The sequence below is a fragment of the Nomascus leucogenys genome, chromosome 3 (genome assembly GCF_006542625.1).
Source record: "Nomascus leucogenys isolate Asia chromosome 3, Asia_NLE_v1, whole genome shotgun sequence".
Classification (NCBI taxonomy): domain Eukaryota; kingdom Metazoa; phylum Chordata; class Mammalia; order Primates; family Hylobatidae; genus Nomascus; species Nomascus leucogenys.
Window position 1 is genome coordinate 128490231 of NC_044383.1, and position 20477 is coordinate 128510707.

The 20477-nt window shown below is 37.2% G+C and overlaps 1 protein-coding gene across 4 annotated transcripts in view; it reads left to right on the top strand.

The window, feature by feature from the left end:
- Positions 1 to 20072, top strand: part of ADGRG6 (adhesion G protein-coupled receptor G6) — a 142666-nt gene extending 122594 nt beyond the window's left edge. For 2 of the 4 annotated variants that reach the window (XM_030809766.1, XM_030809767.1), the window contains 4 exons: positions 11230 to 11331; positions 12012 to 12164; positions 14722 to 14767; positions 17140 to 20072. In XM_030809766.1, the coding sequence (XP_030665626.1) occupies positions 11230 to 11331; positions 12012 to 12164; positions 14722 to 14767; positions 17140 to 17185 (347 nt within the window). In that variant the 3' untranslated portion in view covers positions 17186 to 20072. The remainder of the gene's footprint in view (positions 1 to 11229; positions 11332 to 12011; positions 12165 to 14721; positions 14768 to 17139) is intronic. The other 2 variants (XM_030809765.1, XM_030809764.1) reach the window with 1 other exon arrangement.
- The last annotated feature ends 405 nt before the right edge of the window (positions 20073 to 20477 follow it).

Here is a 20477-nt window from a genome sequence, read left to right on the forward strand (position 1 = left end):
CAAAGTCCACAGTCCTACATCTTGTCTGAGACAAGGCAAGTCCTTTCCACCTATGAGCCTGAAAAATCAAAAGCAAGTTAATTACTTCCTAGATACAATGGGGGGTACAGGCATTGAGTAAATACTGCTGTTCCAATGGCAGAAATTGGCCAAAATAAAGGGGCTACAGGCCCAATGCAAGTCCGAAATCCAGCAGGGCAGTCAAATCTTAAGGTTCCAAAATCATCTCCTTCGACTCCATATCTCACATCTGGGTCACACTGATGCAAGAGGTGGGTTTCCATGGTCTTGGGCAGCTCCATCCTTGTGGCTTTGCAGGGTATAGCCTCCCTCACAGCTGCTTTCACAGGCTGACATTGAGTGTCTGTGACTTTTCCAGGCACACAGTGCAAGCTGTTGGTGGATCTACCATTCTGGGATCTGGAAGATGGTGGCCCTCTTCTCACAGCTCCACTAGGTGGCACCCTAGTAGGGACTCTGTGTGGGGCCCAGACCCCACATTTCCCTCTGTACTGCCCTAGCAGAGGTTCTCCATGAGGGCCTCACCTCTGCAGCAAACTTTTGCCTGGGTATCCAAGTGTTTCATCCTCTGAAATATAGGCAGAGGTTCCCAAACCTCAATTCTTGACTTCTGTGCACCCACAGGCTCAACACCACATGGAAGCTGCCAAGGCTTGGGGCTTCCACCCTCTGAAGCAACAGCCTGAGCTGTACCTTGGACTCTTTTAGTGGCGGCTGGATCAGCTGGGACACAGGTCACCAAGTCCCTAGACTGTACACAGCATGGGGAGCCTGAGCCTGGCCCACAAAACCACTTTTTCCTCCTAGGCCTCCAGGCCTGTGATGGGAAGGGCTGCTGCAAAGATCTCTGACATGATCTGGAGACATTTTCACCATTGTCTTGATGTTTAACATTTGACTACTCATTACTTATGCAAATTTCTGCAGCTGGCTTGAATTTCACCTCAGAAAATGGCATTATATTTTCTATAGCATTGTCAGGCTGCAAATTTTCCAAACTTTTATGCTCTGTTTCCCTTTTGAAACTGAATGGTTTTAACAGCACTCAGGTCACCTGTTGAATGTTTTGCTGCTTAGAAATTTCTTCTGCCAGATACCCTAAATCATCTCTCTCAAGTTCAAAGTTCCAGAAATCTCTAGGGCGGGAGCAAAATGCCACCAGACTCTTTGCTAAAACACAACAAGAGTCACCTTTGCCCCAGTTCTCAACAAGTTCCTCATCTCCATCTGAGACCACCTCAGCCTCGACCTTATTGTCCATATCACTATCAACATTTTGTCAAAGCCATTAAGTAAGTCTCTAGGAAGTTTCAAACTTTCCCACATTTTCCTGTCTTCTTCTGAGCCCTCCAAACTGTTCCAACCTCTGCCTGTTACCCGGTTCCAAAGTTGCTTCCACATTTTTGGGTATCTTTTCAGCAGCACCATACCTCTGGTACCAATTTACTGTATTAGTCGGTTTTCACACTGTTGATAAACACATACCCAAAAGTGGGCCATTTATAAAAGAAAGAGGTTTAATTGCACTTAGAGTTCCATGTGACTGGGAAGCCTCACAATCAGGGCAGAGGGCAAGAAGGAACAAGTGACATCTTATGTGGATGGCAGCAGGCAACGAGAGAGCTTGTAAAGAAAAACTCCCATTTTTAAAATCATCAGGTCTTGTGAGACTCATTCACTACCACGAGAACAGCCCAGGGAAAACCTGCGCCTATAATTCAGTCACCTCCTACTGGGTTCCTCCCATGATGTGTGAGAATTGTGGGAGTTACAGTTCAAGATGAGATTTGGGTGGGGACACAGCCAAACCATATCAGGCCATATACGTCAAAGGAATGACTTTTGATAGATTTCTTGTCACATTTGTTTATTTCTTGAAAACTTTGGCTCAAGCATGTTAAAAACTCCATTTAATCTTTCAGGATTTTTGGAAATATATGAAGGGGTATGTGTTTATAAACACATATACATGTGTAATTATATGGGTACTCAAATAAATTTGAAGAGTCTATATATAAAATTTTATATATGCTTTATTTTTATTTTTTATTTGTATGTTTTATATTTTTATTTATAGCATGTATTTTTATTTTTATATACACTTATAATTGTATAATTTAATTGCCAAAAATTATGTTAAATGGGTATCAGAAAATTGTTACTATCTGTTTGATTATAAAAATTTTACCTACTTAAATAAGCAAATGACATCATGAATTGAATCAAGGCTGAAACCAAATTTATTATTTTCTAATTATCCACAGGATAATGCTTTGATCTTTTAATTTTACCAACAGTATTAGTTTTCACACTGCTAGAAAGAACTTCCTTGAGACTGGGTAATTTATAAAGGAAAGAGGTTTAATTGACGCACAGTTCCACATGGCTGGGGAGGCCTCAGGAAACTTACAATCATGGCGGAAGGGGGAGCAGGCACATCTTACATGGCGGCAGGCAAGAGAGAGCATGTGAAGGAGGAACTGCCAAACACTTATAAAACCATTAAATCTCATGAGAACTCACTCACTATCACAAGAACAATGTGGGGGAACCATCCCCATGATCCAGTCACCTCCCATCAGGTCCCTCCATTGACATTTGGGGATTATGGGGATTACAATTCAAGATGAGATTTGGGTGGGGACACAGAGCCAAACCATATCACCTACTTAATTTGATTGTTACAGAGTAAACATTTTGTTGATTTTTTCCTGCAAAAATTAAAAGATAAATGTACCTTCTCTTAACATAGTTGAATTACACATCTATCTGCTTTTGCTATTTTTGCTGTTTTCCAGGATAAAACAGGCATGTCACTGTATTGAAATTTTTAATTTTTTCTAAAGAATACAAACAGAAAATTTTGTGGTATACAAATTGCTATGCAGCAGAGAATATTCTACTTCCATTCAAAAAAGAGCTGTTACTAACTATACATTAAATGAGTAGAGGATAGTTTAATCTCTTACCCTTATTCAGCACAAGTAATTTAGAGAAATGCATATTATTGTTATAGTATTGGTAAACTAAGAAAATTAAGTCAAAGTATGAGGTGAAATATGCTAAATGTCAATGAAGTGTGTCTTGCCACTGGAGGCTGAGGTTAGGAGCCTCATGAAAGTTGAGCTGTTACATAATCACATGTATAATACACATATTGAATTGGTGCCAAGGTAAAGAGATGACCCACCAATTCAGTCCCTCACAAGTGAAACATCAGGTTGGCTGAGACATTACACGCTGCAAGGAAATAAATTACTCACTCTTTGGCAGGGCATTTTGTGCCACAGAGAAATAATTTTCTAAAGGATACCTCGGTGGTATGAAAGGAGGATTTAAGAAGTTTCCAGAGAGAGCCATAAACCCTTGAAGATCCCCAGCCCCATAGCCAGCTGACTGTGTCTGTGTGACAACTGAAAACAGGAGCTGTTTAAAGATTTGGACACAGGCTACTAAGGATGCTCAGAGGTCATCTAGACTAATTTGGTCAATAATCAGTGGTACCTAGAGTGTGTGGCCACTTCTTCTCAAATATCTGCTATAATTAGTTCTTGACCAATTTTTCCCACCAAAACTCCAGAACTGATCAGGTGTAGTGGCTCATGCCTATAATACCAGTGCTTTGGTAGGCCAAGGCAGGAGGGTTTCTTGAGACCAGGAGTTCAAGACCATCCTGGGCAACATGGTGATACCCCATCTTTACAAAAATAAAAATAGAAAAATTAGGTATGGTGGTGTGCCTGTATTCCTAGCTACTCAGGAGGCTGAAGAAAAACGATTGCTTGAGCCCAGAAGTTCAAGGTTACAGTGATTTATAATCATGTTACTATACTCCAGCCTGGGTGAGAGAGTGAGACCTTGTCTCAGGGGAAAAAAAAGAAAATCGAAAACAAAAAACCTGCCAGAGTATGTTATGCTCATGACCTGATTAAAACACCAGTCATTACTACCCACTCTAATGCCATCTCACATCCCTGAAGTTATCTATATCTGCAGTTGTCCCTTTAATTGTATTTCTGGATATTTATTATCCAAGGGAAGAAAAAGTCAACTTAGAATATTTATCCAGTTTATTGATGATAATTCTGCTGAAAGTGTCAGTGGCCTTTAGTTGTTGAAGAACTCTAAGAGATGAGGACCCAAGGTTGTCTGTTTCCCCCCTCTCTACCTAGATGCTTCAAAGGGACTTTTTAGAGCACCAAGTAAATGGCAATATGCATTGCCTCGAATTTTACTGTATAGTAGTATCCAAGGAAACTCTTTCTAGAAATTCTTTAACTTTTGATAACCAGAAAGATATGAGAACATCCCTTTGGCTACTGATTTTACATTTGCCCCCAGAAAGCCATGGATCATTACCTGAAACAAGCAAAAGAAATGAGTTCTATGTGGGAGCCAAATTTCTAGTCTATTTCCCCCTGAATAGTTAAATAGCTCTAACAAGACCAATGTTAAACACAACCCCATACAGTCTACAGTAAATATAATGCCAATACTTAGAAATAGGTGTATTATTATTTTTCAAACATGCTGCTTGATTGTGTTCTCTGGTAGATGAAAGGATTAGATATCGAAAGTTAAATTCACTACTTGAGATTTTTCAGAATGTTTCTCCAAGTTTTGAAAACCTTCTTGGCTGCTTATTCACCATCTTCCTTCACTATATTTGCTGAACCAGCCTTGGCCCATAAGAGTCTTTCTCTAGGAGTATTAGACAAGTTGGCATTTGATACATTTTCTGTCCTAACAAACCCCATAGGCCCACTTTCAGCACTTGTGTGTTACTTGCAACACCCTTTCTCCATTACAATTAAAATGTGATTTATTTTAAATGAGGAAATTGCAAATTTTACTGAGAATTAAAACATTTTCAAATCATAATTACAGTTTTTTTTTAAAGTTAAGCATATACCTCTGGTTAGTGAAAGATGGAAGTGAAATGAAGGCAGGACTAAGGATGGGATGAAAGTTTAGGGAGCTGATTAGGAATCTGCTCATTTAAAAAGCGTGAAGGTTTTTTTCCTTATTGTGCTAGCATGGAATGGATTCTCAAAGAATCAAGGCAGTTATCAAGCTGAAGAAACTTAATTCTAAGGAATTTTGGCTTGGATTCTCCAGAGTGGTAGTTTTCCAGGCTAAAATGCACCAAAAAAGGTCTATCATGAGCTCCCTTTTGTGATATATGAAAGTTTCTTGAAACTGGCACTAGCTTTTCAGGATGATGTAAAAGCTTTAACTCTGCATTCAATCTTTTGGGCCATTTTATTTCTACCTTTTATGGGCAATGTTAAATAAAGCTTCAAGTACTATGAAGAGTAAAACCTGATTATCCTGGTCCCGGTCACATCTTAATGCTCTTTCCAGAAAGCTGAAAGAGCATATTCTTCCTAGGCGGTATGAAGATTAGCAAAGGGAAAAAAATGATAGAAAGAGGCCAGATGCGGTGGCTCATGCATGTAATCTCAGCACTTTGGGAGGCTGAGGTGAGCAGATCACGAGCTCAGGAGTTTGAGACCAGCCTGGCAAACATGGTGAAGCCCCGCCTCTACTAAAAATACAAAAATTAGCCAGGGGTGGTGGCATGTGCCTGTAATCCCAGCTACTCAGGAGATTGAGGTAGGAGAATTGCTTGAACCCAGGAGGCAGAGGTTGCAGTGAGCCGAGATCGCACCATTGCACTCCAGCCTGAGCGACAGAGCCAGATTCCATCTCGAAACAAAAGAAAGAAGCAGAGATTGGAATGAGAAATCAAACAGATTTTCTTGGTTGTCAACATAGAACTCTATTAAAGTTTGTGATTTTAGTCCTGCTTCTGACACTGAGATCTGTAAGTAGATGGAGGAAAAACAAAAACAAAATAAAAAAACCCTCAACCTCAGAATTTAAGAGGGAATAGCCATGTTTTCTCACATTAGCCTCCAGGTGCTCTTGCCTCTCTGGCTTCATTTTCTACTACTCCTTCCTGAAGTGTTCAGAATTTCTTTCCATATTGCTTGTGTGCACTGTTACAGATCCAGATGCCTGCCACACTGCCCATTACTGAACTCTGAAAGGGATATTTTGTCCTGGAGGAATTTTGGTATAATGTTTATTGCCAGACTAACTTAAATTCATGGGAAAAGGGCTAGTTACAACAAATAGTAAAATAACCTATTATGAGAATCCTATTCTTATTTAAAATAGAAATGTATCTCAAGATTATAGGTTTCACCATATATATTATAAATACAATACCTTAAAATTTAAAATATATTCATTCCTAAGAATTCTAATTTGTTACACTTATTATGTAATTTTGTTCCATAGCATCACAATTCATAGTGGAAGGTAGAACATTTAAATGACTTCTCCTCTCCAATGTTTCCAAAAATTATTGAGTGCCTGTATATTTACAGACCACAATGGTTACTTAAAAATAGACAATGTCATTTAATGTTATATAATTATGATATAGGGCAGCACTATACAATCTAAAAAATTGTTTTATTAAGTCAGTCATATCTTTAACTTTATCCTGTCTGACTGTGATTAGCATTTGATTCTCAATTCACCTTTTACTACCCCTACAAGGCTAAGAAACTGAATCTGTGACCTGGTTCTTTTCTGATGTCCTCAAAACATCAGACACAACCTCTGACTGTTTTTTCCAGGATATATAGCATACAGAAAAACTACTAAGTGTTACAAAAGAATAATAGAGTATTAAGGGAAGCAACATTCAGGAATTTTTCCTTCTACCCAGAACTAAAAATCATTTGCTAAATGTGAGGCCCTCTAATGAATAATACCTGGATTAATGCCTAGGAACAAAAGACCTTCATTGAAGTTTATATTCCCCTCCAGCTCAAAATGTGACTCTGTTAAACAATTGTTTAAGAATACACAGTATTTCTAGCTGTGTGACAAAAATACCTCCAAGAACAAATTCTGGAAATTCTGACCCCGTTAAAGGAAAATAGAGTAAGCTGAGACAATGTGGACTTCCTTCTCTAGAGCTGCAGCCTCCGTCATCTATAGCCTCTATTTACCTTACCTCAGGCTTCCTTCAGTCCACTCTGCTCTGTAACTGCCACCCTCTCTTCAAAACTTAAAAGAATCTAGTAACCAATTCAAATTATTTATACACTTTTGCTTATTCAAAGTGCTGGTAGTACAAAGTGTGTTTGCTTATTGAAAGGATTGACTCTATTGGCAACCTGATTAGGGAATGTGGTAGGTATAGAAAGGCTTTGAAAAGCAATGAGATTTAGTCATGTAGAGTGTGATGATGAAATCCTGACCGAATGATATCTATTCCCTACTTCTTGGGAAGGAGGATCAGCCTGCAAAGCCTGCTCTGAGGGATTCTGAGTATAGAAGAAAATCTTTCCTTACTCTGAGATTTGTAATGCCCTAGCACAGGCCAGGACAGTGTGCAGCCAGTGCCCTCTCCAACTCTTCCTCCCCAACCTGGAGAACAGGGACCTTCACAAGGTGCTTGTTTGCTTTCTAAATAATTGAAATTGATTGATATTTATTAGCGCTTTTCTTTTGTTAAATTAGAACTTCCCAGCCAGTCACAATGGCTCATGCCTGTAATCCCAGTGCTTTGGGAGGCTGAGGCAGGAGAATCGTTTGAGGCCAGGAGTTCTAGATCAGCTTGGGCAACATAGTGAGACCCCCATCTCTACAAAACATTAGTTAGATGTGGTGGCACATGCCTGATGTCCTAGCTACATAAGAAGCTGAGGCAGGAGGATTGCTTGAGCCCAGGAGTTCAAGGCCGCAGTGAGCTACAGTTGCACCACTGTACTCCATCTAGCCTGGGCAACAGAGCAAGAATCTGTCTCTTAAAAAAAAAAAACTTCTCTACCCTATCTGATATAACATTTCAAAGAAATAGATCATTAGGATTTATATCCTTTACAAATTACTTCATTACCAATAAAGTATTAGTAATAAATTATATAATAAAATCATATTTTATTTATATAAATATATCTAACCATATATTAATATCAAATGACATAATAGTAATAATAAATACAATGCACTATTACTTAGGTCATTGCATGCCTTATTCATACCTCTCAGAGATCAACGTATTTGAATTTCCTAGAAATTTTTTTTCTTTTTTGAGATGGAGTCTCGCACTGTCACCCAGGCTGGAGTGGAATGGCGCAATCTTGGCTCACTGCAACCTCCGCCTCCTGAGTTCAAGCAATTCTCCTGCCGCAGCCTACTGAGTAGCTGGGATTACAGGTGCCAACCACCACACCTGGCTAATTTTTTGTGTTTTTAGTAGAGACGGGGTTTCACTATGTTGGCCAGGCTGGTCAGCTCCTGACCTCGTGATCCACCTGCCTCAGCCTCCCAAAGTGTTGGGATTGCAGGTGTGAGCCACCGCATCAGGCCCCGAAGAATTTTTTTATGGGCTGGTCATCTACTTGAAATCAATGACCAAATATAGTTGGTACTTTCATAGTGGCATTTTTCTGCAAGTCAAAATATGTAATTATTCTTCAGTAATTTATATAGGATTTTACAGACAGCACCTATTAAGTATCAGGGCTTGTGCTCAGTTGCTAATCACCAAACAACAAGCTAAACCTAGAGGAGAATCAGCCTAGTCATTTTACTGTGATCAGGACCCATCATGTAGAAATTAAGCCCCTTTTCTATAATAACATTTGCTAATAATGTAATTTATTCTGAAAACTAAGGGCCACTTTGAATCTTCGTATTAAAAAATAAAACATGTAAGCATAACCTTAGACATATTTTGCAAATTTATGCACATCTAAGGAGAGTACTGTTAAGACTTTTTTGCACTTTTTCCATTGTACAAGCTGCAATGTAGTTTTCTTGATGAATACTCCATATTCAAAAGGAACATATAAGTTTTAATGATCCCTTAAAAGGACTGTCATAAGTTTTACATCTATGCCATTCCATACTAGACCCTTTGTTCCATGAATACAAGGATTGTCTACCTTGTTCACCGTTGAATCTCCAACTCCTAAAACACAGTGCCTCCTGCTTAGTTAGCAGTGATTAATAAATTGTCACTGAATCAATTACCCTTCCTGGAAACTTCCCTCACTTCCCTACTGAACTTAAGGTTCAGTTCAAGCCCTAGATCCCCTAAAAAGCCCTCCCTTATGTAGATATACTGCTTAATATTTTACTGGGACACAACCTCAGCAACTTATTTGCGTGCTTTTCAGAAACTTTTTCCTTAAATGTGTTTCCATTTCGTTACTACTACCTCTTAATTTGACCGCTCACTCCTATTTTTAACCTCCGCATCTCCAAACGCATTTAACACATTAGAGTATATATGTAAGCATTCAATTAACTCATGTAGACTACACGACTGATTGATCCTGGTTACCATTCATTCCATCAATAAATATTCATCAAGTTCCTGCATAATTCTTGAAACAGCCAGCATAGCATTGAATACACAAATATCCCTGTTCTCTTGGAGCTTATTATCTGCTAGTAAGAGACAATCAAGCAAAGGAATAAATGAATAAATGAGGAATACAAGAATGTCAGATACTGAGGAGTGCTGTGAAAAAAAGGTATGTGAGAGGGAGTGACTAAAGGTTAAAATAAAAAAATAATAATAATAACGGTTGCTGAGGGCCTCTCTGAGGAGTTAACAGTTGGTCTGAGACCAGAATGACAGGTAGGAATGTGTTATGGAAAGATATGGGAGAAGAGCGTTCAGCATGGTATTGGGCTGGAATGAGCTGGACACATTGAGAATTAAAGGGATGTGTGTGTGTTTGAGGGTCATGATTGCAAGGACTTCTGTTCAGAACATCTGGGATGTGAGATGCTGCCACGGGGAGATACAGCCCAGTGAAGATGTCCTATGAGCAATATGTGTTGGAATCCTGGTGGGGGGTAGGGGAGAGAAAGGGGCAGAACCAAATATAAAAATCAGTATGTGGTGCTTATATTTTAGAAGTGTTAGTACCCAAAGTGGCAGTGTAACCATAGAAGAGATGGAAACCTGGGACCAAGTCATGGACATGTAAACCTTTTTAGAGTAAAGCAGAAGAATCTACTAAAGAGACCAAGAAGGAATCCCCAGCAAATTAGGAAGAAAACTGGGAGAAAATGACCTCAAGAGCGAAGGGCCGTTTGATTGTGTTGAGTGCTGCCGAGAAGTCTAGTAAAGTGGTCATGGGAAACTTAGCAATATTGGAGTCGCCATCATTCTTACAAGAGTGGTCATAGTAGGGTCATGGATGTGGATAGCAATCTGTTTGGACTGGGCGGAGAAGATAAGGTGTCAGAAAAAGTGGAGGCAGCAAAAGTTAACCATTACAAGAAGCTTTATTGGGAAAAGGAATAAAGAGATTGAAGCTGGAAGAAAATCGGAGGTTAAGGGAGGAATTTTTTGTTTGTTCTTAAAAAAAGTGTTTTAACAGTATGCTTGTAAGTTAATGGCCATAACCAAGTATAGAGGAATCAAGAGAAAGATTGATGACGCCTCAAGGAGAGGGTTAAAACGCAGAAGCAAATGCCCTGAAAAGTTAAAAGGGATTGGCTTCTAAGATACAAATGACACAGATTTTGATAAGCACAAGGAGTGACTATAAATATGAAGACTATTTCTCATTATGGAAATATTTCTGTGTTAAAATCTTGAAAAGCTAAAGTAGGCCAGGTGGAGCCACATGATTTTGCTGATTTGGTGCCATGTTTCACCTGCAAAAAGACTACTTTTCTATGGCCCAAACTAATATACTATGAATATAACTATAATATACATATGTAAAATAGCTCAGAATACACAAATTGAAACAGATGATGAGCTTATGTGTGTTTTCCATTTTCTCTTTTGTTAAAATATGTATGGAAAGTTTTAGCATAATTTTAGGACAAATATATGGGAAATACTAAATACTTCTAGAATTGAATGTTGCTTATTTCAGCTTGGCTTTTAGGTTAAGTCATAATGAATGCTGAACAGAACAGGCAAAGACAGAATCAGATCCCTGTGGTTATTCTAGTTTTGTCAGAGCCTTTGTGTTCCCTTCTAAAGGATTAAAGTGTCTGCTACATACTGCAAGATTCATTTCCTTAAGATCTTTGTTTCTTAGTGACTTTGATGTAAAAAATTTAAAATTAAAATGAATCCATGTATTTTAGAAGATTTCTCTTTAAAGATGTGTCAGTTGGCTTAAATATTTATATTTTCTTTTGTCACAGGCTTATTTATATTCATCTTCCACTGTGCTATGAAGGAGAATGTTCAGAAACAGTGGCGGCGGCATCTCTGCTGTGGTAGATTTCGGTTAGCAGATAACTCAGGTAAAGAGTTGTTGATTAAATTTTACATCTACGAATAGATGGGAAAGTTTGTCATTCAGTCTTTCATTGTCAGAGCCACCCAGTCTCAGTGGTAGCAAGCTATTGAAGTGGAGCATGTGAAGATGCCTAGTTGGAATTGTAGAATATCAGGGCTGGGAGAGATCAGAGAACTTTGGGCTCAACCCTTCTATTCTGCAGAGGAGAAGCATGAATTCCATACAAGTTAAATGAGTTGCCCAAAGTTTGATGTCTAATGTAACAACCCATATACCCAGAGGTTCCACTATACCAGACTCACCTTTCCACATTTTCTAGATCCCCAATTACATTATTAGGCAAAGAGATTTTTCTCAGTATTAAAAAAAAAAAAAAGAAAAACTGAAAAAAACCTACTTTGTCTGTTTTCTTTTCTTTATCTTTCTTTGTTTTACTTTTTACCATCGGTGGTTACTTCTCATCCTTGGGATACTGAAAGTGAGATTTTAAATAGTACATATACAAGGTCAAAGTAAGAAATTATCAATTTCCTCTTATTGTTTACATGTCAGTCTCTTCTCTGAGCCATTGCCAGCATATCAGAAAATCAGATGCTCCAGATAAATAATGCAGTGATGATTTTTTCAGAGCAGTTCATATTTCCTGTAAAGCAGATTGATAGGGTGATGTCATTTTTTTTTCAGATTGGAGTAAGACAGCTACCAATATCATCAAGAAAAGTTCTGATAATCTAGGAAAATCTTTGTCTTCAAGCTCCATTGGTTCCAGCTCAACCTATCTTACATCCAAATCTAAATCCAGCTCTACCACCTATTTCAAAAGGAATAGCCACACAGGTGAGTCTAAAGATGTCCTCAAGTTTAGTTCTCATCACATTTTCATTGCAAACATTGGCATATCATAAAGATTGATAAATCACAGTGCCTAAGAGGGTGCATCTTTTAGATTTATGAAAATAAAAATCCGTTCGAAGACGTTATCCAACACCTTTATGAATATTTTGAATATTTTGTCCTTTTAAACATTTTGTAACGCAAACTCTAGCTATATAACCATAATAATTCACTCTGTATATTATTGTAACTTCATCATTTGATTCAAAAACTTGATTATCTTTAACAATTATGATATTTTGTTTAAAAAGTTATATATTTTTAAAATTAAAAGTTGAACTACAGATTATTTCAGCATAGTATGATAATTACCGGACAAGTTGTCATGGGAACAGGAAGAAACAATATCTAGGATGTATATTTTATTTAAGACTTAATTCTTTAACCATTGCAAATGTTATTGATGATTGCCCTTTAAATCACTGATTACATATGAAAGAACATAATATTTAGAAAGTGATATAGGGCTATAAGAAACACTGTCTTTCATAATATCCTGTTTTTTCACGATATTTACAATTGCTGCACATTCTGACACTGAACATGTATGTGAAAAATCCTGACGACGCCATGAAAATAAAGAATATTTTAAGCCAGGTGCGATGACACATGCCTGGAGTCCCAGCTGCTCTGGAGGCTGAGATGGCGGGATTGCTTGTGCCCTGGAGTTCAGGCTGCAGTGAGATATGATTGAGCCACTGTACCACAGCCTGGGCAACATAGCAAGACCCCATCTCAAAAAAATAGTAATATTTTGCAGCACTTGATAGTGAATGATGTGAAAATATGTAACCTTTTCATATTTGCAAAGGGAAATAATAGAATTGCTACTTTTAAATTAAACCCCGGCAGACAGCTGCCAACATTTAAAACAAAGCACTTTCCTAATTAAAGATGATTCTAAAAGGATAATGGAAATAACTTTTTAATTTTTAATTTGTTTAGCTATTAAACATGAGCAGAGGTGAATGGCACAAAGAAGATTAATACTTGGCTTTTTGCAAATAGCGAGTAAGGTGTGTGATGTGTCTGTAATTATTCATATTGCGAATACTTGAATTACAGATAACCCTGGTGTACATTTGAATCCTTATACATGTCCCTGTTTGCACCGTCTTCTATGTCTTGCCACTGGAGTGGCCACTGCCTGGGATTCATTATAGTGCTATGGAAAAAGTTTTGAGTGTTTAGAGAGTTTTTTAATTCCAAAATTAATTAAAAATCCAAGAACTTGGAGCAGCTTAGAACAGCAGTTCTTAAAGCTTCTTGAAGTCTAGGACATTTTGGGGGGAATTGAATGAAGGCTCTTGATTCTCTTCTGGAAAAAAAGGTACAGACTTTGAATCATCTTCACAATTTTGCATAAAATTAAAGAAGTCTGTGCACCTCTGCTTAAGAATACCTGTGTAAAGAAATTGATGACAGGTGTATAGCCTAAGATAGATTATTCTACTTATTTGGTGGTTCCTTGGCACAAAATATTTTTGCTTATAATGAATTATTTTTTTCACTTTATTTAACCAAACTTAAAATTTGATACTCATTTTGCCTCCCCTTCTAAAATACAAACACTTAATGCCTTATCAGTTATTAATGAATAGGAATTAAACCAATTGAATTGCTTTCCTCTTAAACAGCTGAAAATAGCTGGCCTGAAGAAATGCCACTCTTAAAAGAGGAAAGAAGATAACAAGGCAGTCAATTTGGAACATGAGGCATTTTGGACATATTAAGGATAGAAAGGGCTATAGGATTCAGGGGAAAACAGACTAGAAGATAAAAGAGGAAATGCAGAGATAGAGGTCCAAAGGCAGACTTTACTGTTTTAAAATATTGTGTGTTCTTCATTTTGTTTTATTTCATCTATTATTTTATTATATTTTATTTATTTATTTATTTTGACACAGAGTCTCGCTCTTTTTACCAGGCTGGAGTGCAAGGGCACACTCATGGTAGAGGCTTACTGCAGCCTCTACCTCCTGGGTTCAAGCAATCCTCCTACCTTAGCCTCCCGAGTAGCTGGGACTACAGGTGTGCACCGCCACACCAGTCTAATTTTTGTATTTTTGTAGAGATGAGCCTTCATCATCTTGCCCAGGCTAGTCTCAAACTCCTGGGCTCAAGGAATTTTCCTGCTTCAGCCTCCCAGAGTCCTGGGATTACAGACGTGAGCCACCACACTTAGCCTTTTGTTTTGTTTTTTAAAGAGCGCATTAATGTTCTTGTTTCCCTTATTAAAAAACCCTTGGGGCTAAATGCGTTCTTGTCAACTAGGATGGGAATATAGTCAGTTATATGGCATTACTTCAATGGTATAATAAATCCTGGTTTACAGTCAACTGACTTCACATAGGCTTTGGCTACCCAGGCAGTTCTCAGTGGGACAGTTAGCATCCTGGGGATCACTCAGGGTATGCAAAACGTCATTGCATGTCATCATGGATATCTAGTTGGTTCATTTCTTGGAATTGATCTAGATATTCATATGTTTATGGTATAGATAATGTCTCCTATGAGCATTCCTTCAACAAAAGTGGATCACTCAGGTAAACTTTCGTTACTTTTTTGAATGCATGAATTTTTTGCAAGGTAGTAAGAGAATATGTGCATGGATTAAGCTAAGATTCTTGCTGCATCAGCAAAATGGCTTGTTCTTTTCAGCTAGCACAATGACATTCCTGCATTGAGCTGGAATTTCTGAAATTTTGAATGATAGTGTGTGCTGTGCTGGCTCTTCTCTGCATGGGGTATCTGCAAGCTGCTCCTTCTAGGAAATGTACCATGGTCTGGAGTGAGTGGATCACATATTATGTAAAATAATGACAGAAAGCAGTACTTGAGAAAAGATTTGTTGTAGAAGGACATGAAATGCTTTATTTTTCCACTGCTCATATGGATTTCTGGATATGTCATGGTGCATTCATAGAAGTCATATAAGTGAAATTGTGAATTCCAAGCCTGCTTTGTGAGAATTGTTATCTGCTTGAAATTTCAGCATAGGTCAAATAATAGTTCATATCCCTAGCCCCTGGTTTTCAGACTTGCAACTATAATCAAAGTCTTTATTACCCATAATGTAATATCTAAATAGAAGACTGTGAATAGCATATATAAAAATACAGCCCTCATTCAGAATTTTGCTTTGTTAAACTGCGAAGACCCACTAAATTGGATCATATTGTTGAAATGAAGCTGTTCAAAATCTCTAAAAGTACATGCCACTGGAAGTTACAGAGGAAGCAGAGTGACTATATCCTTGATATCTCTCTGAGGACATGTGGTTTTCTAAAAACACCAAGCACTAATTATTCATTATTGATATATAAGTCAATAGGAAAATCCCCACCAGAAAACCAATGGCTAGTGAATATATGAACTGAAAGGAAGCTCAGAATCAATCAGCTTGCTGAAAGCCTAATGGGGAGGGGCCTTTTGTCATGACTCCTTGAGCCTTTTCCTTGCCAACATTGGAAAATGCTTCAGTTGTTCCACCATGCTTCAGTTTGCTCGTTCTCTCCATGAACCATCTATTCTTCTCTCTGGCATCCTTTAGTGTGGGTTGAGTATCCCATTTCCCTTTTTAGCCCTCATTGTATTTAGTGTCGGCTTCAACACAAGATGATAGTTGAGCAATTTGAGTAGTTTCCAAAGACAACAGACATCATGATGATGATGGCTTTTACCAATTATTGATGGATTTTAAATGTTTTGTCACATACTGAGTCCAGCATACTCAAAATGTAAAAAGCATTGGAGTGAAGATTCCAATTTTGGAGGCATGATTTCTAAAAGTTTTTCAGGATAGAGTTTTTGCCTCTTCCACAATGTATAGAGAAGTACATAGGAAACTGAATACTTTATAAAAGTTCGTACCTTCTTTATCAGTGTAAGATTTCTATAATTTGGTTAATTTGAGGGTAGAATTTTTCCCTAAAGTGTATTTGGAGAGGGAGGTACCTAAAAGATATTTGTAGGATACATGAAGGAAACCATACGTGTTTATAGATAATAGAGCATAAGTGGGTTTCAGAGCACTATCTGAGCCAATTTTAGAAAGCTTTTGTATATAGGGAAATAACATTTAAATATATGATACTGAAAATTTCAGAAAAAATTATTTAGCAGTCCTTTATTACTATCAGTTGCTATAATATTAGTGCTGTTAGCAATAACATCATTCTGAAACTACAAGGTAACTAATATAAATAAATCATTTTCTGTTAAAATATTTCTGGTAATAACTTTGATTGCTATAATTAAAAAAAATTCATAAGAAATACCCTTTTGGCTATATTCCAATCGTTTATCCAACTAAAAACCTTGGGAAAATACATTCAAAGTAGGCTTTCATATTTTCATTTGCTTTTATTCTCCAAAATCCTTTAAATTTGATTTTATAAAAGTTTTATTACGAAAAGTGTCAAACATATATAAAAAGTAGAAGGGATACTATTATAAATCCCCTTGTAACCATCAATTTATAGCCAGTTATACACCCCTACCCATTTTTCCCTTCCTATATTATTTGAAAACATATCTTAGATGTAATTTCTTCCACAAATATTTCAGCACATTCTAATTCCTTATAATTTTGTACATCTTTCAAGCCATAGTGCATGTTTTTTTGAAGTGGTTTTCCAATTATTTTTTCATTGGCTCTGCTACATTCAAGAATATTTCTTATGGTAAGCTACAGTACAAATTACTAGAAGGCAAGTTGACACTCAGTGACTATCAGGAGTCTACTTAGAAGAAGAAAAACATGGAAGTTTAGTGTTGCCTATTACCTAATCTAAGAAAGAATCGGAGCTTTATTTTCTTTTGTTCTTTAATGTGCAAAACGGAGTATACGGTATGGTGGCCTGTAGGCATGCCACCAGCTCATCTTGAACCTAATTTCTTGTATCATTTCTTGCAGACAATGCTTCCATGGACAAGTCCTTGTCAAAACTGGCCCATGCTGATGGAGATCAAACATCAATCATCCCTGTCCATCAGGTCATTGATAAAGTCAAGGGTTATTGCAATGCTCATTCAGACAACTTCTATAAAAATATTATCATGTCAGACACCTTCAGCCACAGCACAAAGTTTTAATGTCTTTAAGATAAAGAAATCAATCTGCAGAAATGTGAAGATTTGCAAGCAGTGAAAACTGCAACTAGTGATGTAAATGTGCTATTACCTAGGTAACTGCATATATATAAGGAATGTATTTTGTTAAGAAGGCTTTTGTGAAATTCAGAATTTTTCTTTTTAATATATTTCTTCCGTGGAAGAGTTGTCATCATCACTAAAACTTCAGTACTAAGAGCAACATGACTCAGTAGCCACAGAAGCTATGATTTTTAAAATATATAATTGAATCAGAGTAATCATAATGCAGGGGAGACATTCAAATTAGAGACAAGGGAGAAGCAATGCTGAGGAAGACCCTAGACAGAGCTCATTTTACTCCACCTAATCGTTATATCTGGATATACCCATTTTCTGCGTCTTCTTTCTCAACAATAAAAAATGTAACTATTTTGAATACCCACAAATCCCATTCCAGTGTTACTGCCTGTGAATGCAGTACCATGTTCTCATTTTCAATGACATTTCAACCACAGGCAGAAAAGACTGTTTACTCCTTGACCCAAAGATTAAAAAGGATTTTTTTATTATTTTAAATATTACACCTTCAGAACCGTAACATGCTTAAGAAAATTTTCCCAAAATGTTGACCTAGTTAATGAGGCTATATAAATTTCTAATATTTTACTTATTCTATTCAAGGCATAGGGCCAAAGCAGTAAGTATAATTTAATCCCATACATTTGAGTTAAGTTTAGTGTTGATGATGTTCCATCATTGTGGACTCCCAGGAGTTGTTTAAGAATGAATCTCTTACATCTCTACTTTTGCCCCTGTATTGTATATTAAGCCCATAGGCTTGTGGGAGGAAGGAGAATTTCCATTAGGCAAGCTGTATGCAGTGGAATTTTCCTTTTAGGAGACACACAATTGAGACTCTCTGGTTCTGTCCTTGCTTTGGAGACTTTAAGACATTTCCTAATGCACAAATGAAAGCCTCGTATTTCTCCATTGAGAGTTTTGTTCCAAGGAATATGAAGTGAGACATATGGGTGAGTCATAATAATCAAAATAATTTATGAACAGCTGGGTCTGCAATAGCTAGTCGAAAAACTACTTGTGTGTCAGTCCTCTGGTTATAGTATATAAGAGCCTGAGGAGGTCTGGCAAGATAGATGGTGTATTATTTATGGATCAGGCTGCTGCATACAAACCTTGCATACTGTTATACAGCTTACCTAACTCTCAGACTATTCTGAGAAATGCTTCCTTGCTAATGAATGTATAGGAGACCACACTGTAATTGTTCTTAGATGATGGAGTCCATGCAGTTTCTTAGAAATCGGTCTCAGTGCACGCTGTGCTTTTTCACATTTGCTCTGGGTTATGTGGGAAGTATCAGGTTCTGGGAGGCAACAGCATTAAGTGATAAGGAAAGGAGACATTCTGGCAAAGCCAATCTACTTAAAGGCAAAGTCCAGAACCTGGAACCTAGAGGCCTTTCTCTCTGCATGAAAAACAGGTAGTTTGCAGTCTGAGACATGGGAGAGCTTTTAGGCTACACAGCAACCCAAGGGACCTCTCACCTTTTGCTGAGCTTCAATCAGGAAGCTATTTGCCTGGCTCCAGCAGATGATGAGATAATGAGGTAGTGGGTTTTTTATTACTGTTCCATTTTGCAACATCCTGCAACACCATCCTGGGAGACAAGAGCATTACCCAGCTTGGCTTTCACAGGGGAGGGTTGTATTCAGTAAAAAATAATAGTAAATCTAAGGTCACTGAGATTCTAAGTAAAATAGTAAATCTAAGGTCACTGAGCCAAATCCTTTTCAGTAGGCATATATTAACAGGCTGCTTATTTTGGCAGAGGTTACATATGGATGAAAATGAATCTTAGTCACTGAATATTCATATACATTTCCCCCAAAACCTTAGACATTCATAGTAGATTTTAATTAGCTTTCTAACTAGTCAGATTTCTGCCCAAAGTGCTTAGTCAATAGTAATTTAGATATAGCTTCAAAAATGGCTTTGCTTTTGATTTCTACTCATATTCATATGGCTCCAGAAAAATATTTTTTTCATATTAGACAATGTCAGATCCGTTTTAGAAATTTTCAATAACCAGATGAGAAAAAAATTAAGAAATTGCTCAAGAGAAACATTTGTAAATGGATTTGAAAGATCGAGCCAAATTCTATCGTCAGTTCTAAATATGCAGTTCTCACCTCCATTTAGGCCCCCATCAGAACAGAGGGTCAGGAATTTAGCTCGGTAGCGTAAATTTAGTTCAGCCTACCTTTGAGAATAGCATCAATTCAGACTCTCTTTTCATTATGTTTTCTTTTCTCTTTCCCTCTTTTTAAACTACATTGTGTCAGAGTCGTAGTCTAGGATCCTGAGATATTTTCCATTCTTGTCACCATTCACTTGCATTGTAAAGATTTTCTTTGTCTATTGTTGGCATAGATTCTTTTGTACATATTTATTTATTTGTGTTTATACATGTCAATTGGTTTCCTATCTTAGCTTGATATTGCCTAGCTTTGTTGTTTTAATTAACTTTCTATTAGAGAGACTGTATATATTTTTTTCTAAATACTTTGTGAAATCATTTTTGGTAGCAATATCTTTGAATATGATGAATAAAAGTGACTGTGAGTGCAAATAGAATTAGCAGTAAGAAGCTACTCTAGCTAATTTGCCATTTTACTTAAATGGAAAATGTTTTTCAAATAAATACTTATGTTGTTCATGTTCCAAGTTATTCAATTCCTTTATGAGTGAATGTTTTTACTTCTGACTCCTAAATAGGAAAAGATTATTTGACAGCTGGAAAATAACCTGCCACCAATTAAGCTAGTGACATAGGGCTAGTTTGCCAAAACACTCGGAATGAGTATGTTACACAGATCCAGTTCACTAAGGATTAATGCATTTTGAAGTTCTTAGAATTTGTTGGGATGACTGATGCAAAGCCAAGTTCTACAGCAGATTAAAAGTAATACAGGTTTCTTTTGGGGAATGTCTTCAGTATCCTCAAAAGGGAACTGATTCAATAACCTGTAGAAGATAGGACCTGAGATATTTTTCTCACATTTATAGTTGCTATTTTCAATGTGAGAGGCTTAGCAAATGATACATTTTAGCGAAATTCACTTACTTGATGAGAACAGA